The sequence below is a fragment of the Hyperoodon ampullatus genome (genome assembly GCF_949752795.1).
Source record: "Hyperoodon ampullatus genome assembly, chromosome: 11".
Taxonomy (NCBI): Eukaryota; Metazoa; Chordata; class Mammalia; order Artiodactyla; family Ziphiidae; genus Hyperoodon; species Hyperoodon ampullatus.
The window spans coordinates 37,944,089-37,965,058 of record NC_136924.1 but is presented as its reverse complement, the minus strand read 5'-3'; the positions used below and the strand labels follow the sequence as shown (position 1 = coordinate 37,965,058).

General features: G+C 46.2%; 1 protein-coding gene across 1 annotated transcript; it reads left to right on the top strand.

Annotated features, from left to right (window-relative positions):
• Nucleotides 1-658: 658 nt before the first annotated feature.
• Nucleotides 659-20,568, top strand: DESI1 (desumoylating isopeptidase 1; the record flags this gene model as incomplete). The annotated part of the gene is made up of 6 exons (XM_079715708.1): nucleotides 659-746; nucleotides 13,380-13,401; nucleotides 14,530-14,599; nucleotides 17,597-17,706; nucleotides 18,372-18,494; nucleotides 20,475-20,568. 6 exons carry the CDS (start codon nucleotides 659-661, stop codon nucleotides 20,566-20,568), a joined length of 507 nt encoding a protein of 168 aa, XP_079571834.1.
• Between the last annotated feature and the right edge of the window lie 402 nt (nucleotides 20,569-20,970).

The following is a 20,970-nucleotide window of genomic DNA, read 5'->3' as shown; positions in this document are numbered from 1 at the left end:
CTGGCTGACGCTGCCCCACGATGAGGCTACGGGGACGCGCAAGACTGAGTGGCCAAAGCAAAATGAAGCCAGCCCTGGCAGAGAGCAACAAACACAAAACTCAGCCCCCTTCCTACCTACCTTGAGCGCAATGAAGAGATCAATTTGGGCAGAAGGCAGGGCGCCGCACACGCACTGGCTCCGGTTCCCGCTCCCAATCAACGCCCTTACGTCATCACGCATAGCGCGCACCTTTCGCGTCCAGCTGACACGCCCACTCCCGCAAGGCGCTTTCCACACCCGTCCCGAACTAACACCACCCCGTCCTCGAAGCCCCGCCCCCTCCTGGGAAACCCCGCCCCTCGCCGCCCGTCAAGATGGTACGCACATGCGCGAGAATGCGTCCCCGCCCGCGTCCCCGCCCCCGCTCCTGCCCCCGCCCCCGCCCAGTCTTCCGCGCGAACCCGGCCGGGCACCGCTCTGTCACCTCAGAGTAGTCGTTGCCGGTGGCGGGTGCGGGGGCGCGAGCAGCGCAAGGCGACCCCTCCCCCGCCCCTCAGGCCGGGCCCGGGCTCGGTCTCCCCGCTCCCTCCGCTCCCCTCCCCCGTCGGGTACGGGAAGGTCCAAGCAGCTGCCGGGTGCCTGAGGGACTTAGTGGCTGCAGCCGCCACGGGTCCCGATGGAGCCGCCGAATCTCTATCCCGTGAAGCTCTACGTGTACGACCTGTCCAAGGGCCTGGCCCGGCGGCTTAGCCCCATCATGCTGGGTGAGGGGCTGGGGGCGGGCGGGAAGGAGGGCGGGAGCCGGGCCGGAGGGCGCCGAGACGGCCGGCCGAGGTGGGGAGGCCTGGGCCATGGCTCTGGGGAAGGCCCAGAGGATGGAGAAGAGCCCCAGTAGAGAAGGTGTGGGTCTGAGGTTTGGGCCCCCGAAGCCCCTCTTGGCCCTCATCACGTTTGAATCCAGGGAGAGGGGATAAAGAAGTCACGCTCTCCCCTAGACCTTCAGAGCCACTTCAGCTGGGAGGTGGGGGAAGCCGGCGCTGGGTCCCTGTGGGTTTCCTGACTCGCTTGGGGAGCCCCCTACACTCCTTCCTCGGCGCTGTGGAGTGGAGGTGAAGATGCCTGCCGCGCGGTGCCCCTCGTGGTGAAAGGGACACTGCGGAGGAGAGCCTTCCCTCCGTGCCAAAATGAAACTCTTTGTGCAGTCCCTGGGGTAGGTGGGGAGAGAAAGCTAGAGCTGCACAGGGGCCCAGCCGTTGCCCCCAGGTAGAAGTAAAGTCAGGTCTACTGGAGCCCGAACTCAAGAATTCACCAAGTTCCGCCTGACAGTGCGGTCTTCTCAACAGCTTCTAAGTTAATTGCTTTTGCCCAGGTGGTAAGAAAGCAATTCTGGGGGAGGATTGGATGCTGTTGTGTCAGTAAGGATTAGTAAGGGAAGTATTTCGGTTGTGCTCTATTAAACTACTTAACTGCCAGGAGAGAAAATCAGCCCTAGTTCAGCCTAGATCAAACCTCTTTATAACCCAAATACCAAAATGTCTTGTGTAACATAGGAATTGTCAGGTTTGTGATTTCAGATGATGTTGGGCAGGAAAGGATTCTGGGAATTGAAAATTGAACAGCTTTGGCAACATCCATTTGAATGGCTAGTATTTCCTAGCTTCTATTGGAGACATTAGAGGATGTTTTAGTTCATGTCATATCTGTGAGACTAGAGGGCAGAGATCAAGTAAGCAAGGCTGCTTTTGAGTTTCAGTGTCCTTGAGTTTCTAATGTGTCTTAGTGGGTTGAACTTAATCTCTTAACCCTGGGGCAATGAGTGATTCCTATATTTGGCTTCACATCAGAATCACCTAGGGTGCTTGTTAAAAATACAGATAATTTCATTTCCAACATATATTGTTTTTTGGTTATTTTATTTTATTTTATTTATTTTATTTTTGGCCGTGTTGGGTCTTTGTTGCTGTGCACGGACTTTTCTCTAGTTGCGGCAAGCGGGGGCTACTCTTCGTTGCGGTGCACGGGCTTCTCATTGTGGTGGCTTCTCTTGTTGCGGAGCACGGCATGTGGGATCTTCCCGGACCAGGGCTCGAACCCATGTCCCCTGCATTGGCAGGCAGGTTCTTAGCCAGTGTGCCACCAGGGAAGCCCCCAACATATATTGTTAAATGGGAATAGAAAAAATGAAGTTGGAACCGTTCTTTAAATATGCAGCTGTGTGTTTAAAGCAAAGGATACATGGTTGTTTAGGCAAATAATTATCCAGAAGATACATAAGAAAATTGCTAACAGTAGTAGCTTATGAAAAGAGGAACTTAGGGAATTCCCTGGCGGTCCAGTGTTTAGGACTCCATGCTTCCACTGCAGGGGCACAGGTTCGATCCCTGGTTGGGGAAACTACATGCTGCACAGTGAAAGAAAAGAGAAGAAAAGAGGAACTTGACGCTGGGGACATACCTATATTTTCTATTCAAAATAAGCAAAGTTTTTTTGGCCACGCCATGCAGCTTGCGGGATCTTAGTTCCCCAACTAGGGATTGAACCCTCCCCCTTGGCAGTGAAAGCGTGGAGTCCTAACCACTGGACCTCCAGGGAATTCCTGCAAAGTTTTAAACATATGGATTCTAGACTCTTATTACACAAGTACTTAATAAGAATCTTTTGGAGTTTTGATCCAGAAATCTGTATTGTTAATAAGCTCCTCAGGTAATTCTTATGTAGCCAATCCATTATTAGAAGGTTGGGCCTAGATCTCCAGTTGTTAAAATGAATAAGGCAAATCTGAAAGCAAACTAACAGAGTCACTGTTTGAGGAAGGTGCTAGTCACTAGTACATTACATCAGTCAAGTTCTGACTAAACTTCTTGTAATGGAGCCATTTAGTTAGCTTGATCATAGTGAGGAGTTACTTAGGTATTTCCTAGACCCATAAATAAAAACCTCCACCTTTACAGTGGATATTTTTTTGTTCTATTATATACTAGTTATTGATTTTAGCTAAAGGGGGCCTTAGGGTCATTGATTCATGATTCATTCAGCAGACATTGAGTATCTACTACGTGCTAGTCCCAGTGTTAAGCTTAACTGAAAATGATGTGATAAATAAAGATGTTCTCTGTCATCATGGAGCTATTTAGTGGGGAAGACATTAAAAATAAGTAAGCAAATGAAGTAATTACAAATCGTGATAAGTACTAGGTTGTGCAGGAAGCCAACTAGGTGCTGAGACAGAAAATAAGAAGAGAGACCTACTTTAAATAAGGGGATCAGAAGTAGTGACTTTTAAGTTGGGCATTAAAGGATGAGGAAGAAGTAGTCACAAGGTGGGTGGTGAGGGAGTTATAATGTTCCAAACAGAAGGGGGATTAACCTGCCAAGGCCCTCAGGCAAAAAAGAGCCTGGCCTGGTCTAGAAGTGGCCTGGCCTTTGTGGAGTTTAGTGGGTGAAGAGGAAGGTGCCATAACTGAAGGTGGAGTACTGGGACTCCCTCCCACCCCCCAAACCTTTTTTAATAGATGTGAAATCCTAGAAGACCTCAGCCAACGTCATCAGTTTGGCACATCTGATTCCAGTGGTATTTCTGAGAACATCACCTTGCCTGCAAATCTGATTCTCTCTTCTCTATCCCATTTTCTCGTATTGCTTTTATGCCTTTTTCAAGAGTAATGAATAAAGGGTTATCAAAGGTGGTAATCATTACTTTCTAGAGTTAAAAACTTACGGAAAATGGGCATTGCCTTACAGGTTCATCCTATCCAGACATCACTAACCTTAAAGTTGGGTATGTCCCAGTTCTGTTAGGAGCCATCTATTAATTTCCCATTCCTAAATATATTTGAACCTTCAAAAAATCAATTTGTTTCCTGATTTTTGCAATGAATTCTAGAAGCATATTAATAGCTAGATTTACTGAGTGCTTACCATGTGCCAGACCCTTTTTTTTTTCTGAGTATGTTCATGTGTTATATTCTTCACCACAAATTTGTGAGATAGGTCCTGTTATTATCTCCATTTTTCATTTGAGGAACCCAAGATATAGGACATTAAGAAATTTGCCCCCCAGGTCACACAGCTGGTAAGTGGTAGAGCTGGGTTATAAACACAGGCAGTGTGACTTCCAGAGCTCATGTTCTCAGGTATTTTGCTATACCACCTTTCCTGTGTAATATGTTCCTTTATAATTGATGTAAAGTAGGTACCTAGTTCAAGTTTATAAAGGTATCTCTGGCCAAGTGTTTCAAATTTGGATGAGGAAAATAGCTGGATTCAATGTGTGTGTGCCATTTATAATCACAGTTTTATGATCATCCCTCCTAGCCTTCATTGTCCTGAACTAGTGTGACCTCATCAGCAATGCCAACTTATTCTTTTTTTTTTTTTAAAGGAGGAACTTCATGGGTGGAGTGGCTCTTCATCTAGTTATAGTAGCCTCTTATTATGACAGCTCCTCATTGTAAGACCCCCATCTAGTCTATTACAATCCTGATTAGACTAGATAAACCCAATGTAATTCCTTTCTCCCCTGAAACAATGTAGACTCCACAGTTTTACCCTGTCCAGTTTTCAGTCTTCTAGAATAGCTTCCCATGAAGGTATTCCTGCTCCACAGTCTTTCGCTCATCATGAAGACAGTCCTGGAATTATCCTTATCGCTCTAATCGAGCAGACAGCCTGATTGTACTTTTTTTTCATAGGTACTATTTGCCTAAGATAATTAGCTATTATGATTGTCCTTCAGTTTGTCCTTTTAATAATTTTGGCTGCTCTTTAAATTTCTTGACCTCTTTCTGTGCTAAAGTACATAAAGATAATGGTGGAGGTTTGTTATATTTGTTTAATCGTGGTAAGGGATACTTTCTATTTGTTGATTGTTTTCTGATCTGAAGTTTCTGTGCATGTACATGTTCCAAGATCACATTTATTTTTCTTTACAAGCCTATCTCAAAATTGTTGTCAGGTTTAAAGACTTAGGCATATGGAATGTGTGTGTGTGTGTGTGTGTGTGTGTGTGTGTGTGTGTGTATTTCTTGGCAGAATGCAATCAAATGAATATTTGAGATTTGACACTGCTCAGTTCCTTGCTTAATTCTGTAGTACAAATAGTAATGAAATAAAAGACATGGACTCTGTCCTCGAGGAGTTTAATTAGTTAAAAGTAATGCTGTGCATATGCAACATTAGATAACAGCACAAAAGAGATTATGATTAGGACTTCCCTAGTGATGCACTGGTTAAGAATCCGCCTGCCAATGCAGGGGACACGGGTTCAAGCCCTGGTCTGGGAGGTCCCACATGCCACGGAGCAACTGAGCCCGTGTGCCACAACTGCTCAGCCTGCGCTCTAGAGCCCGTGCTCTGCAACAAGAGAAGCCACCGCAATGAGAAGCCTGTGCACTGCAACAAAGAGTAGCCCCTGCTCGCCGCAGCTAGAGAAACCCCACATGCAGCAGCAAAGTCCCAATGCAGCCAAATAAATAAATAAATAAAGTGAATTTAAAAAAAATAAAATAAAAAGTGAATTTAAAAAAAGAGAGAAATTATGATTAGATGCCAAAAAGGGGTGAGTGGTGAAGCAATTATTTTAGGCCTTGAAAGATGGGACAGACCATGGTGGGCTGGATGTGTCAGAAAGACTTAAGCAAGAACCTTGAGCTCCTGGAGGGCAGGAACTCTGACTCCCCTGTGTGTCCCCAGTGGCCTTTCAGAGCTAGTGGTCAGTAAATATTGATTTATAGGAATGATTGAGACTTGAACTCAAGCTTAAAGATTAAGTAGAATTTATTTGAATCTGAGGATTTTTTTAACATTTTAATGCCATCTATTGTGCTTTGTTTTAGATTTTTTTTTGTTCATTGTGTGCACTGTTTTACATCTGTCCAGTGAATTAATTTAGTAATCATGCAGTTTCTTTCTGGCAAAATGAAAAAACACCAAGCCCTTCGTGATCCTTCTCCTGCTTTTCTCTCCACCCTCACCTGTCTCTACATACTGAACACACTGTACATGAACCTTTCTCAACTGGGTTCCACAAGAGAATTAAGCACTAGGGAAAATGATCTGAGTAGCTATTTTCTCATTTTCCCAATAGATTCCTCAGGGCATAAGGGCTTAATTCTCTTGCAGAACCCCAGTGGAAAAGGGCTGTTTCACACGGTAACAGGACTGAACCCATTCAGTTTTTTTTACCTCTAGGCTTTTCAAAGGCTGTGCCCTCTGCCAGGAATGCTTTCTCTCCCCATCTCTTAGCCTGGATAACTTCTGCTTATCCTTGAGGTTTCAACTGAAATGTTACTTCCTACGGGAAACTTTCCCTGTCCCCCACCTCGCGAATCTTGGTCATGTGTCTCTATAATATGCTGATAACATCCTGTAATCTCCTTTAATAGCATTTATCATTCTATTTTTAAATTGCATGTTTTCTCATCTGTGTCCACTCCCCCAGCCCCAACTGGACTTTAATCTCCAATGGGGGCAAGAACTCCCCAGAGTTTAGCACAGTTACTGGCATTCAGTAAATACAAACTGAGTAAGTGACAGGACGTTGCAGGCCTACCTCAAAGCATTGCTACAAGGCCTGACTAATAACAACAAGCAGTGGTTAAGAGGGAACCTTCTGAGTACTGAAATAAAGAACTCACAAATTAGTTATTTTTATTCTGAGAAAGAATCCTGTACTGGCTCCAAGGAATCCTAGTGCTAGAGTATTAAGTAGTTTTAAATCTACCCTTTTTTGAGGATTAAAATACTGTCTTAGTTTTTAGCAATGTTTTGCATTTTGATTTTGTGATAACCTCTCTACCTAAAGGAGGGGCAACTGCCAGTAGGCATTTTTTTTCGCCTATAGGCACAGAGGTCCACGTATGTTATACAAATGTATCCTTTTACCTTTTCCCACATAGATTCAACATTTACCTGGTAGTTCCAGAGAAGAATAAGCTGATTTTTTGAGTTAACCCCTTCACATTGCTGGTAATCTGGCAAGTCAGAGTAAAACGCTGCCAATTAAGAACACTTTGTCAGGGACTTCCCTGGTGGCGCAGAGGTTAAGAATTCGCCTGCCCATGCAGGGGACAGAGGTTCGAGCCCTGGTCCGGGAAGATTCCCACATGCCACAGAGCAACTAAGCCCATGCGCCATAACTACTGAGCCTGCGCTCTAGAGCCTGCGAGCCACAACTAATGAAACCCGCATGCCTAGATCCTGTGCTCCACAACAAGAGAAGCCACCGCAGTGAGAAGCCCTCGTGCAGCAATGACAAGTAGCCTCCGCTCTCTGCAACTAGAGAAAGCCCACGTACAGCAACGAAGACCCAACGCAGCCAGATAAATAAATAAATAAAAAGAACACTTTGTCACTGTGGGGTGAAATCTAGGAGGTGAGCTAGGGCTACTTTTGATTTATACTAATGAGCTAATACTGCCTGCCCCTGGAGTCCCAGCAACATTACCCACTTTATGCTTATTAATAGACATTTATTTAGCACCAGCAGTATACCAGGTGCTGATCTTGAGCACAACCCATAACCAGCAGGAATGTCTATATGCACAGGCTCCATTACCTTAATTGATGAGGAGGTAGATGAAGTATTTTCTCCTTGGCTTTTATGTACTGACTTTACTCTTACAATCAGTGGACGGCTGACTAGTGTGGAACTCACTCTACATTCTTTGTTGTTCATGATGAAAAACAGGGCTAATATGCATGTCTTCCATTTGTTTTCTTTTTTATTTTTGGCTGCGTTGGGTCTTTGTTGCTGCACGCGAGGTTTCTCTGGTTGCGGCGAGCGGGGGCTACTCTTCGTTGCAGTGCACGGGCTTCACATTGCAGTGGTTTCTCTTGTTGCAGAGCACGGGCTCTAGGTGTGTGGGCTTCAGTAGTTGCAGCATGCAGGCTCAGTAGTTGTGGCACACGGGCTTAGTTGCTTCGCAGCATGTGGGATCTTCCCGGACCAGGGCTGGAACCTGTGTCCCCTACATTGGCAGGTGGATTCTTTTTTTTTTTAATAAATTTATTTTTTTACTTGTTTTTATTTTTGACTGTGTTGGATCTTCATTGCTGCGCACGGGCTTTCTCTAGTTGCATCAAGTGGGGGCTACTCTTCATTGCAGTGTGCGGGCTTCTTATTGTGGTGGCTTTTGGTTGCAGAGCATGGGCTCTAGGTGCATGGGCTTCAGTAGTTGTGGCACAAGGCTCAATAGTTGTGGCTCACAGGCTCTAGAGTGCAGGCTCAGTAGTTGCGGCGCACGGGCTTTGTTGCTCCGCGGCATGTGGGATCTTCCCAGATCAGGGCTCAAACCTGTGTCCCCTGCATTGGCAGGCAGATTCTTAACCACTGTACCACCAGGGAAGCCCTTCCATTTGTTTTCATGTGCATACCTCATAGGCTTCAAAATCAACGCAACGGACGTGCCAGCATGCTTACAGACATGCAGCCATCTGACCCACCCACTCTCCAGCTTGCTGAGGAAATCCTAGTGGGAAAACAATCTGCTTCTATGGTGTGCTAATATCCACTGAGCCTAATTCACATCCCAACATGGCTTTGTGCCCCAATTCAATCTCAAACCCCCACCATCTACTCACCTACTGTACTTCAGTCTGGCTGAAAAATTTTTTTAAATCAGTTCAGTCCCATTTTACAATGCCTGTCACCCCCAGAGGAGGCCATGACCCTCGTTCTTGTCCTCATGAGAGCAGGCCACTGAGTAGCCAACCTTACGTTTCTACCTGAGCTGCTCCAACAAGTACATGGTTACATCCTTTTTTTTTTCTTGTCTTTGCACTGGACAAACCATGCATCTTTATTTACCTGTTTAAAATGATGTTAATAAATATTTGTTCCACTCTATCATGCAAAGATGTGAGAAGAAGGATAACTATGAAGCACTTTAAATTAAGAAAGGATGTAAATCCACTCAATCCATTTTAAATGTTGTTGGCTCCAAGTGTTTGGTAGATGGATTAATAAATGAAAGAATGAATAAATAAGAGGATCTTTTTTCTATAGTTTCTATCACCATTCTATGGATGGATGAGATCTTAAGCATACCTTGATGTAGTTGAATAAGGAGGAAGTATAATGTCCAGCTTACAGATAAATTTAGTGATCAATACAGAGAATATCAAGCAGAATAAAGTAGGGTTTGTATCCCACAACTTTTGAATTGTTTTTCAGGTGTAAAATAAGTGGCAGGATGGTCTCTGAGGCCTCTCTCCAAAAACCCATTATTTTAGTAGGGCTGGGTTTGAACCGGTGCATCTGTACCTGCCACCTGTCCATCTGGGTCATTGAACATGGGCATCTGAGAAGTCAGTAGCAGACTCAGGGTGCAATATGCCAGGGTTGCAAAGTCATTTGAGTAACAAGCCAGGGCAGCCAAGATTGGGGTTAAGAACTTTGGCCTCATTAGCACTGTGTGTCAACCACAACAGCTGTTCATGTAGCATCTCTGTTCCAGGTTCTTTGCTAGGCGCTAGAATTGTAAAGATGCACAAGAAACTGCCCTTGTCCTTGAGACAATTATAGTCTAATGAGGGAAAAAGACATGTAAATAGGTAGTTTCCATACCAAGGTACTATGAAAGCAGCCATAACACTTTCAAATCATGAAGCCTAAAAGAAGAGTTAGTTTTTGTTTGTTTGTTTTTATTTGGCTGTATCGGGTCTTAGTTGCAGGATCTTCGTTGCGGCACTTGGGATCTTCTATTGCAGCACGTGGGCTTCCTTCTAGTTACGGCGCACAGGCTCAGTAGTTGCGGCACGGGGGCTCTAGAGCCCACGGGCTTAGTTGCCCCACAGCATGTGGGATTTTAGTTCCCCGAACAGGGATCGAACCCAAGTCCCCTGCATTGGAAGGCGGATTCTTAACCACTAGACCACCAGGGAAGTCCCAGAAGAGTTAGTTTGTGGGGGGCATATATTATGTGCCAGGCACTGTGCTGGGCCTATTTTGTGTGTCATCTCTTTTAACCTTGGAAATGTTATGAGGTAGACACTATTACTATACTTTTTTTTTTTTTCTGACAGAATAGGAAACTAAGGTTTAAACAATGCCATCCAGAAAAACTTCCTGCAATGATGGAAATGTTCTAGATCTGCACTGTCCCATCTCTAACTGCTAGCCACATGTGGCTACTGAGTACTTGAAATGCAGTAGTCAACTGAGGAACTGAATTTGTTCTTTTAATTTTAATAGCCACACGTGGTCAGTGACTACCATACTGGACAGCTCAGGCTTAGAAAAGTTCTCAACTTCTACAAGTTCATCTATATGATCTGGTCCTCGATTACCTCTGCTCATCTCCTACTTTTCTCCTCCTCACTCACCCAGTCTAGCCACACTGGCCTCCTTAAGTTCTCTCAGATACACCTAGCATGTCCTGCTTCTGCATGGCTCCCTCCCTTGCCTCCTTCAGGCCTTTGCTCAAATGACACTTTCTCAAAGAGGCCCACCCTGACCATCCCGGAAACTCCCAGTGTCCCTTACCCTGCTCTTGTTTTTCTTTATCCCTCATTATTGTTAACCTACCATGATTTATTATGTTTATTATTAGTATTTGTTGACTGTCCTATCTCCCCACCCTGTAAATACAATGAAGGAGGTTTTTTTTCATCTCCTTTGTTTACTGATGTATCCCTACTGCCAAGAATATTGCCTGAAGTATAATAGTCACTTCATAAACATTAGTTCACTGACTGAACTGATAGGATTTAGGCCTGGCCTGTCCACACTAGAACCTGTGTTCTTGTTCACTACACTGTACTTCTTCTCATACAAGTATAGTGTTCTTCCCAAAGTAAATGAGAGCAGGAACAGTCAAGAGAAAGCAATATCCCTTATATGTCTAGTTTCATGCATCATTGCATGTCTCCAAGGAAATAAACAACAAATTGCTGCCATTTAGACAGCAAGCTGTTTTATAAGTGGCAGTCCAGAAGAGCACATCAGCTCTACTTAAAATGCAATGTTAGGGCTTACCTGGTGGCGCAGTGGTTAAGAATCCGCCTGCCAGGGAAGTCCCTAACGTTGCATTTAATTTATTTATTTATGGTTGTGTTGGGTCTTTGTTGCTGCACGCAGGCTTTCTCTTGTTGCGGCGAGCGGAGGTTACTCTTCGTTGCGGTGCGTGGGCTTCTCATTGCGGTAGCTTGTCGCGGAGCACAGGCTCTAGGCGTGCGGGCTTTGGTAATTGTGGCTCACAGGCTCTAGAGCGCAGGCTCAGTAGTTGTGGTGCACGGACTTAGTTGCTCCGTGGCACGTGGGATCTTCCCTGACCAGGGCTTGAACCCATGTCCCCTGCACTGGCAGGCGGATTCTTAACCACTGCACCACCAGGGAAGCCCCTTCTTTTATCTTTTGAAAGTCTTCACCCTTTTCCCCAAGGAGGCTATCATATGTAATATCTCCATTTATCAAACTTCTGTGTATCACACACTGTGATGCTTTATACAGATTATCATTACTAGTTACAACAACTTTGTATTGAAGAAACTGTGGCTCAAGTTGAGTAAACTTGCCCAAGATCCACCGCTAATAAAAGGGAAAAAGCTCAGCTCCGAACCTGTGCCATATTCTTAACTGCCTCTGATGACACTATGCTGAGCCATCAATAGGTTGTCATGCTGGACCCATGGTTTCTTCTGTCTCTTCCAAAAAAAAGAAGATTAGGCTACTGTTATCTTATTTTAAAAGCTTTCTTACAGGGGCAAAATAGTGCAACTTATGCAAAGGGAGAAGTGTAATCATATCACCTCTCCTTCCACACAGTGCCTAGAGTTTCATCCTTTAGAAAGTAACAGGGCAAACACTGAAGCATTGAAGTATTCACTTCAGCAATCAATAAACAGTTACCATGAAATTATTACCAAAGGTGAATGAGTGATGTTTGATAATGTTCTCATGTCTTTCACTGCCCTTCCTCTTCATCCTTAGCACTGTGGGATCTCCCGTGGGCTGCTGCAAAGACCTCCTCACTCTCGTCTGCTCTCTCTACTCTCTGCCCTCCAATTCATCTTCTATTCCTACAGTTATCTCTTAGAAGATACAGTTATCATTTAAAAACATGGATCTGTTCAGGGCACTCTACTGCATAAAAACCTTCAATGCCCCACAGTGTAGGGCAGCCTTCAGTCCAGGTTTGCTCTACTTTGCTCACACCCTTGCCTGCCACTCGTCCTCTTACCACCATCACTGCACCCTTTGCTCTACCCTGCAAGACCTTAGTCTTTTTCACAACTATGCATTTGCACATACTATTCCCGCTGGCACAAATGTCCATCCCTTCCCCGTTTGTTCATTGGTTGAATTGCAGCTCGTGAAGGTAATTCTTTATCTTTATTATGTTTACCACTATTATGGAGCCTATTAACATTGTGTTTTAGTTAGTTACGTGTGTCTCTCTCTTTCCATTTGACTTTGGGCTCCTTAAAGGCAGGACAGTAATCTGCTCATATTTGCATTTCCATACCTCACATCATTTCTGGCATGTAGAGGTGTAGAATACATGTGCATTGACTATTCGAATGGATGGCATCTGCAGTTTGCTCTCTAATTTTCTAAAGGATTTCACCTCACATATGCTCCATGAAGAAGTGGACAATAGTTTTTCTATACTATTTTTAAGATTTTCTTTCTTTTTTTTTTTTGCTGTGGACCTTTTTTTTTTTTTTTTTTTTTTTTTGTGGTACGCGGGCCTCTCACTGTTGTGGCCTCTCCCGTTGCGGAGCACAGGCTCCGGACGCGCAGGCCCATTGGCCATGGCTCACAGGCACAGCCGCTCCACGGCATGTGGGATCTTCCCGGACCAGGGCATGAACCCATGTCCCCTGCATCGGCAGGCGGACTCTCAACCACTGCACCACCAGGGAAGCCCCGCTGTGGACCATTTTTAAAGTCTTTATTGAATTTCTTACAATATTGCTTCTGTTTTTTTATGTTTTGGTTTTTTGGCCACGAGGCATGTGGGATCTTAGCTCCCCAACTAGGGATTGAAGCCACACCCCCTGCATTGGAAGGCGAAGTCTTAACCACTGGACCACCAGGGAAGTCCTCTATATTACCGTTTTGCTTTATCTCTGTAGATGAGACAAAGAAATTAAAAAGGCAGAGTTGAGTTGACCCTAAAGGGGAAAGAAAAGCAGACATAAAATTGGGTACCTCTGTACCAGTGTTCCATCTTGCATTCTGCTTAAGAATTCTGATTATTTTTTCAGCTTATTTAACACAACATACCATGTCATGACCTAAGGGCCTTATTGGAGGAGAATTGTGTTTCTAGAAAGTCCCCCAGGAGGTTTATAATGGGTTACTGTGGGTCTGACTGATGTTCTGAATTTACTCCGGCTGGGGGGCCAGTTCGTCTAGTCCCAAGTGGTTAAATCTCTTCTTTTTTTCTCCACAGGGAAACAACTGGAAGGCATCTGGTAAGTTGGGTGGGACTCCTTACATTGGCTGGTTTATGAAACCAAATAGCACCCATGCACTTCAGGTTCCACTCTGTGGCTTCCAGTTTGAAACCTAGCTCTCTCAAGCCACAAATCTTCAAGTTCTAAAGCAGTGGTTCCCAGCCAGGAGTTATCAGTGTCTCGAGACTTTGGGGGTGGATGGGTGAAGGCCAGGGATACTGCTATAAACATCCTACATTGTACAGGACACCCCTCCACAATGAAGAATTTTCCAACCAGAAATATCAGTGGTGCAGAGGTTGAGAAAGCCTGTCCTAAAGAAAGGCGGAATGATGTCATGCACACCCCTGACCAAGCTCTCTAACTATGGAAGTCACGAGTATCCCACATGTCTGTCTTAGAACACATTCTGCTTTGGTCTCTCAGACCCATCCCTGTCAGACACAAGGTGGTGGCTGGGCTCAGTTCCATTTCTGAGAAAACCTTAGGTCAGCGTTCTCTCTGGATCCTAGAGCCTGCTGACCTACTGGTTGACCAGAATGACCCTTTGCTTTGTTTGACTCGAACCAAGAAGTAATATGAGCACCTTCACCTGAAATAGTTTCACACTTATCATCTGGTCTTTCTCTCAGCATGGTCCAGGTTAACTGCTCCTGTTAGTTTAAAAAGTCTGGGAACACACCTTGGTCTGCAGAGATTTATTTCAGTAACTGATTTGTTAATACTGGGGTGAATCTGTAAGGACTCCTCTCTGCTTACATGATCTACAGCGGTGGTTCTCAACAAGGGACAGTTCTGCCCCCAGGAGACCTTTGGCGATGTCTGGAGACATGTTTGTCGTCACAGCGGAGGCAGGTAATGCTAGTGCCATCTAGTGGGTAAAGGCCAGGATCTGCTGAACATTCTAGAATGCACAGGTCAGTCCCCACAACAAAGGATTAGCCAGCCCCAAATGTCAGTAGTGCCAAAGTTGAGAAACTCTGGCCTATGGTATTTACCTTACCTTTGTTTGGTTAGTTTTATAAAGATGTTGACCTTATAAGTCATATCCTTAGGCAGAAATCACTCTCATTGCAGTGTGGTGTTTGCTTTTTCTCGGACCAGTTTTAAGCTTTCTGGCTTATTCTCCTCTTCTCTGCGTTGCAGGCACACCTCCATAGTTGTACACAAGGATGAGTTCTTCTTCGGCAGTGGCGGCATCTCCAGCTGTCCACCGGTGAGTGTCTTCCCCCACCCTGTCTGCAGTCTCGGGTTCCCATAGACCAGGAACTTTGTTCTCCTCTATAGTTCTGGCTTCTAGCCCAGTGTATACAGGCCTGTGGCATAGTTCCTCATGGTGACGTTAAGAATCAGCTCAAGAATACCCTTCCCAGATCTTCCAGCTAGCTGCCCTCCTCTCTGCTCCCATGGTATTCGTGGTCCCTCTGTATCACACTGAGCATGTTATGGTGAAATGGGCTGTTCCTGAGTCTCCAGGGGGAGCCCTGTGTCAGCTCCTTGTAAGCTGAGACTGTCTCATTCTTCTATCACCATCACCAGCTTAGTGCCTTGTGCATGGTATGAACTCAGTCAATGTGAAGTTCAGTCAATGTGAACTATGAGGGCTCTGAGAGGTAAAGTGAGTTGCCCAAAGTTACATGGCCAGTTACAGCACCAGTACTAAAACTCAGGTCTCTCTGACTCCAAAGCCCATGCCCTTTTCCAGAAAATTTCTGTCAGAGCTGTCTAAGGGTCATCACAGGAGGTACTCAAGCAAAGACCAAAAAAAATTCTTTTTTTTTAAAATTTATTTATTTGGCTGCATTGGGTCTTCGTTGCTGTGCACAGGCTTTCTCTAGTTGCAGCGAGCGGGGGCTACTCTTTGTTGAGGTGCGTGGACTTCTCATTGCGGTGGCTTCTCTTGTTGCGGAGCACAGGCTCTAGGCACGCGGGCTTCAGTAGTTGTGCCATGTGGGCTCTAGAGCACAGGCTCCGTAGTTGTGGCGCATGGGCTTAGTTGTTCTGCGGCATGTGGGATCTTCCCGGACTGGGGCTCGAACCCGTGTCCCCTGCATTGGCAGGCGGATTCTTAACCACTGCGCCTCCAGGGAAGTCCAAACCATGCATTTTGATACTTACAAATGGGAAGTCATTTTTTTTACCTCTTCCTCCCACTGCCCCCCCCACCTCATATAACAAGTCCTTCATTAAGCCCACGTCTGTTCTACCTTGTAAGTGTACCTTAAACCAGTCTAATTCTCTTCATCTCGTCTCATTTTTCCAGAGCTTTCACCTTAATCCAGGCCACCCTCATTTCTAGCCTGGACCACAGCAATTCATCTACTCTTCCTTCTCAGTCAGTTCTCCGTACAGGTGGCAAAGTGATTGTTTCAGAATGAAAATCTGATCATGGCATTCCCCTGCTTAAGTCAGTACTCTGCCCGTTGCTCTTGGAATAAAAACAAGAAAGCTCAGCATAGCCTACAAGGCCCCATCTGATCTGGTCTCGGTCTCTCTCTCTGGGTGGCCTCTTTGCAGGTTGTGCCCTTCCCCACCCGCCTCTTCTCATTCCTTGAACACACCGTGGACGTTTAAACCTGTCCTCTGACTTCAGTCTACCTCCCTGACCCTTCATGTGGTTATGCCTCTCCATTCTCCAGATGGACTCAGTGTCACTTTCTCAGCCAAGTCTTCTCTGACCCTTCGGACTGGGAAGGTCCCCTGTCTTAAGTGCTGACAGCAGTACTTTTTCCAAGAAGACCCTATCGCAGCTCGTAATTATACATGGTTTATGGGATTTTTTTGTTTGCCTTCCCTGGTAGACTACAAGCTCCGTGAGGGCAAGAATCTCATCTGTTTTGTCCAATGCCTAGCCTAAGGCCTGGCAGATAGTAAGTTCTCGTTACATATTTGTCATATGAGTGAATAGTAGGGGGTTGAATAATGACCTTTTAGTTTCTTGCAACTCTGACTACAGTAATTATCCTGCTCACCATGTTTTCCCCAGTGCCTAGAACAACGTCAGGCACATAGTAGGTGCTCAGTAGCTGCTATTGTGTGAATTTATGATCTTTTCAGGGAGCTCTGCTCTGGAGTACTCTCCCTTACTCCTCAGCCCATTCCCAGCTCTCTCCTCTTCAGTGACCCTGTTGCTTTCTGCTTGGCTGGTTTCCCCCAGGACCTCGGTCTCTCCTTGAGTCTGCTATGCAGTCTGTTAACCCATGGCTGAGACTTTTCTGTAGGTCTTTTGGGGACCATTAACTCCCTCGCCAGAGGAACCCTGTCACCTCATTAAATTAGCCTCACAGATCAAAAAGGAACTGAATTGTGGAAATATTTGCCAGCCTGCCAGCTTCCTCACAGTTCTTCACATTTGCCCAGTGTTACAAGGGATATCAAGTGTGTCACAAAAAAAAAACTGGCTGCATACATTATGAATATAGACCTGAAAAGATGGCCTGTCAAGTGTGAGCCATTTCTAGTCGTCCTGTTCTGCCCTTGTGAGTAGGCATGTTGGGGCCAAAAGAAGACTTCAGATTCTGGGTTTCTATCCTTTTATCAACTGAATGAATGGACAGTGTCAGGAGTCTGACCTGCAGGAGACTAAGCTTCCCAGGGCCCTGCCAGAAACAGGACACCTAACTTCTTAGCCATGTTGCCAGCACGTGGCGATGGAAAGTCTCCAGGGAGCTCTAAGCCATTATAACCTTGACACAAATAGGAACTAACTCTTGGGCTTCCCTGGTGGCTCAGTGGTTAAGAATCTTCCTGCCAATGCGGGGGACACGGGTTCGAGCCCTGGTCTAGGAAGATCCCACATGCCATGGAGCTACTAAACCCATGCACCACAACCATTGCGCTTGCGCTCTAGAGCCCACAAGCCACAACTACTGAGCCTGCGTGCCACAACTACTGAAGCCCGTGCGCCTAGAGCTCATGCTCCGCAACAAGAGAAGCCACCTCAATGAGAAGCCCGCGCACCGCAATGAAGAGTAGCCCCGGCTCGCCGCAACTAGAGAAAAGCCCGAGCACAACAATGAAGACCCAATGCAACCAAAAATAAATTTAAAAAGTAAATAAATTTTAAAAAATAATAATAACTCTTCATCTGTCCTGGGTGCTCTGAGAGTTAAAAGTTGTTGGAACAGAACGTTTGTGGCCTTCCATGGGAAGCCACATGAAAACATTCAGTGGAGAGAGTGATTTACTGACTTTCTTTGGGTTGGCTTTTTAGGGAGGTACGTTGCTTGGGCCTCCAGATTCTGTGGTTGATGTGGGTAGTACAGAAGTCACAGAAGAAATCTTCCTGGAGTACCTGTCCTCCCTGGGGGAGTCTCTGTTCCGGTGAGTGGAGACGGGGTGGTGGTTAGTTGTGTCTGTCTCCCCCACTGGATGATTGGTCCCCAGAGGGCAGCCACCAGGTCATTTCCCCCAGAACACTCAGCGCAAGGTCTGACCCAGTATTTGCTGAATAAATAAGAAGGGAAAGCAGTTAATCAATACACAAAAAGAGCTCAGCATTGCCTCCAAGGCCACTGTTCCATCCCAGCATATGTATTGCTGAAACTTTTGAGGAAAGGAAAGGCTGTTTATTCCTTCTGATTAAAATCAGCTGCTGCTATTTCAGCACATGCTGCTCTCAACAGCAGTATTTTATCCTGAAAATCAAAAACGGGGTTTGTAGAGAGGTTGGGATAAAATACAAACTTGAGCATATTTTCTCTTAAAGAAGCTTTAGTCAATTTGAAGTGTTAAACTCTAACCCTGTAGCTCTGCTTTTGTGACTATAAAGATTCTCCTGAAACTGTGGAGGAGCCAAATGTGTTTATCTCATCCTTCCCTTAAAATGCCCAGAGTGGCAAATCAGGCACTCCTTTTGGAGTGTAAGAGGGGAAATCGCAGTCCTCAAATTCAGCTGTGCTCACCATTCTGTTACCTGGTTTGAATGGTTTCCCATACATGGTTGCTGACTTTCGTATCTGTTTCCCAAACCTTCTCACAATGTACAGAGGTGAAGCCTACAACCTCTTTGAACACAACTGTAACACCTTCAGCAACGAAGTGGCACAGTTCCTGACTGGGCGGAAGATCCCTTCTTACATCACTGACCTTCCCTCTGAAGTTCTCTCCACGTAAGTGGCCTCTGTCTCTGTCTCTGCCTTTGAAATCCCCATCACAGACAGGGCCTCTCCTCTGGCCCACATCTGCCCCCACTGTTGTCAGCAGAATCATCCCAAGCTGGGTGGGGTGTCATGATGGCAGCTTCTAACATAGAACGCCACCATTCTTTCTACTCTCGGGTGCTCACCTGTGTTACCTTCACCCTCCTTGGATTTGGACCAACTCAACTCTACCCTGACCTGAGTGCAACTGCAGAACTTAGAAACCCAGTTGACGCTGGTCCTGGTGTTTGTAGCGTCCTGGCATCTGTCTTCCCCACTGCACATGAAGCACACCACTCCCCAGAAGTGCCCACTTGAAAGGCGGTTTAGATAGACGAGCCGAGAGCAAGTCAGAGGATTAGTAGGTGACTTGTTTTGAAACTGTTGTTCGTCCTTCTTCCCCTGCACCTTGAGTTCTTTGACACCTTCAAAAACAACCTCCTACTCGCCCTCGTACCTCGTAGCGCACAGTCAGCCCTCGGTAGATGTTTTCTTCAAAAACACTGTGTAGGGCTTCCCTGGTGGCTCAGTGGTTGAGGGTCCGCCTGCCGATGCAGGGGACACGGGTTCGTGCCCCGGTCCGGGAGGATCCCACATGCCGTGGAGCGGCTGGGCCCGTGAGCCATGGCCGCTGGGCCTGCGCGTCCGGAGCCTGTGCTCCGCAACGGGAGAGGTCGCAACAGTGAGAGGCCCGCATACCGCAAAAAAAAACACTGTGTAGCCCCTCCCTCCCTGATGTGGTCCAAGCTTTGTGGGCCATCATCCAGGCACCCCCAATGCCATCACACCCCTCCCTCCCTTTGCTGTTGGTTGCGTTCAGGCAGCCTCTGCCCACTCTAGGACCAGGTCCATTTGCTGACTCTGACTCAGTTTCTCCTGAACTGGGGACCTGTTCAACAGGGATCCTGGCAGGTTTAGCAGACTCAGCAAATTGAGCTGTTCTTCGCACCCAGGTGGGAGCCCCTCAGGAAGAACTTACACAGGAAGGAAGGCTATTGTCTGTGTCGAGCTGGTGAGGAGAGCCCCACGTCCCAGTCCTGGCCCCGCCTTCCTGTTCCTTGGTGGGTGTGTTAAACACCACAGCATTGCTGAGGGATCTAGGTCATTGGGCCCTGAGCAAACCCGAGTAGCTGGAATGTTCTTGCTGTTATTATTTGATGGGTGGGGTTCCTGGACTTGTCGGAATTGGGGTTAGTATTTCTTCGTTTCATCAGTTTATGCTTTAGAATATTTCATTTCCTTTGAATTTGGGGATGGTTTTCAAAAATGACAGTATCACCGAAGAAAAAGAAAGCCAGTAACTGAGATGTGTTGTGGGCAACCGGATTTAAGGTTGCAGTAATCTTGGAAAGTCGCTAAGACTACAGTATTTGTGGTCTTTTTTCCAGCTAAGCTACTCTGAGAGCGAACTGGGAGCCCTTTATACAGTGGCATTAACACCTTCTGACATCCTGCACCTGTCATTTTTCCTGAGTATTCCCTGTACTCCCTAGAAGACCTCAGTTCCCTGAGGGGTCCAGTTATGTGTCATCCTCACTTCTGACTTTTTCTTTTTCATATCCTTTTTCTTTTACCTCAGCTTCCTCACTTAAACTTTTATCTTATTGTACCATGAGAATTAAAAATACAAGTACAGAAAGTACAGAAAGCTCTAGTTCCCAGTATGTCACCAACCTTTTCAAACCACAGCTAACCAGGAGGCAAAGGTAGTACGATGGTAGCATTTACTAAGGAGGAGACACCAGGAGTAAAAATGCAGAGCAGCTATGTAGAGATCCCCTCTATGAAAAAGGATGTATGAGGTAGGTGAGAAAATTAAATGGACTATAGCGAACTTTCTCCTGGCGTGGCAGTGCTGCTGTACGTGTGGGCAGAGCTGGGCACGCCGGCCAGCTGTGTCAGTCTGCGTCCGAGAGCCCACTCCAGCTCCCGTGTCTGTTCTCTCTGCAGGCCCTTTGGACAGGCCCTGAGGCCCCTCCTGGACTCCATCCAGATCCAGCCTCCCGGAGGGAGCACGGTGGGCCGACCCAACGGCCAGAGCTAACAGGACTGCATGGGGCCGCCCTGCCTCACCAGGGCTTTTCCTTTTTAAACAACAAACCCTACCAGATTTCTATTTTATAATTTTACATCAGAGCTAACAACCAGGGAACGGCTTTTTAAATTTCCCAGGGAAGGAGATCATCAGGCCGCATGTAGAACAGTGCTGCTAAGAAACAGAACAAAATGCCGTCCCTTCTAACAGTATTATACTAATTTATTAAGGCTGTCTTGTCTGTGAGTTCACTTTTGACGCTGCTTCCTAAGCGTCCTCCACACTGGAGAAACAGAGGGGATTTGTTTAAGCAGAAAGCAAGAGACACAGTCTAGGGGAGCCCCAGCCCAGAACCTCTTTCCAGAGAATGCCCACGCTCTACCCAGGTTGCCACCACCTGTGGGACCCAGG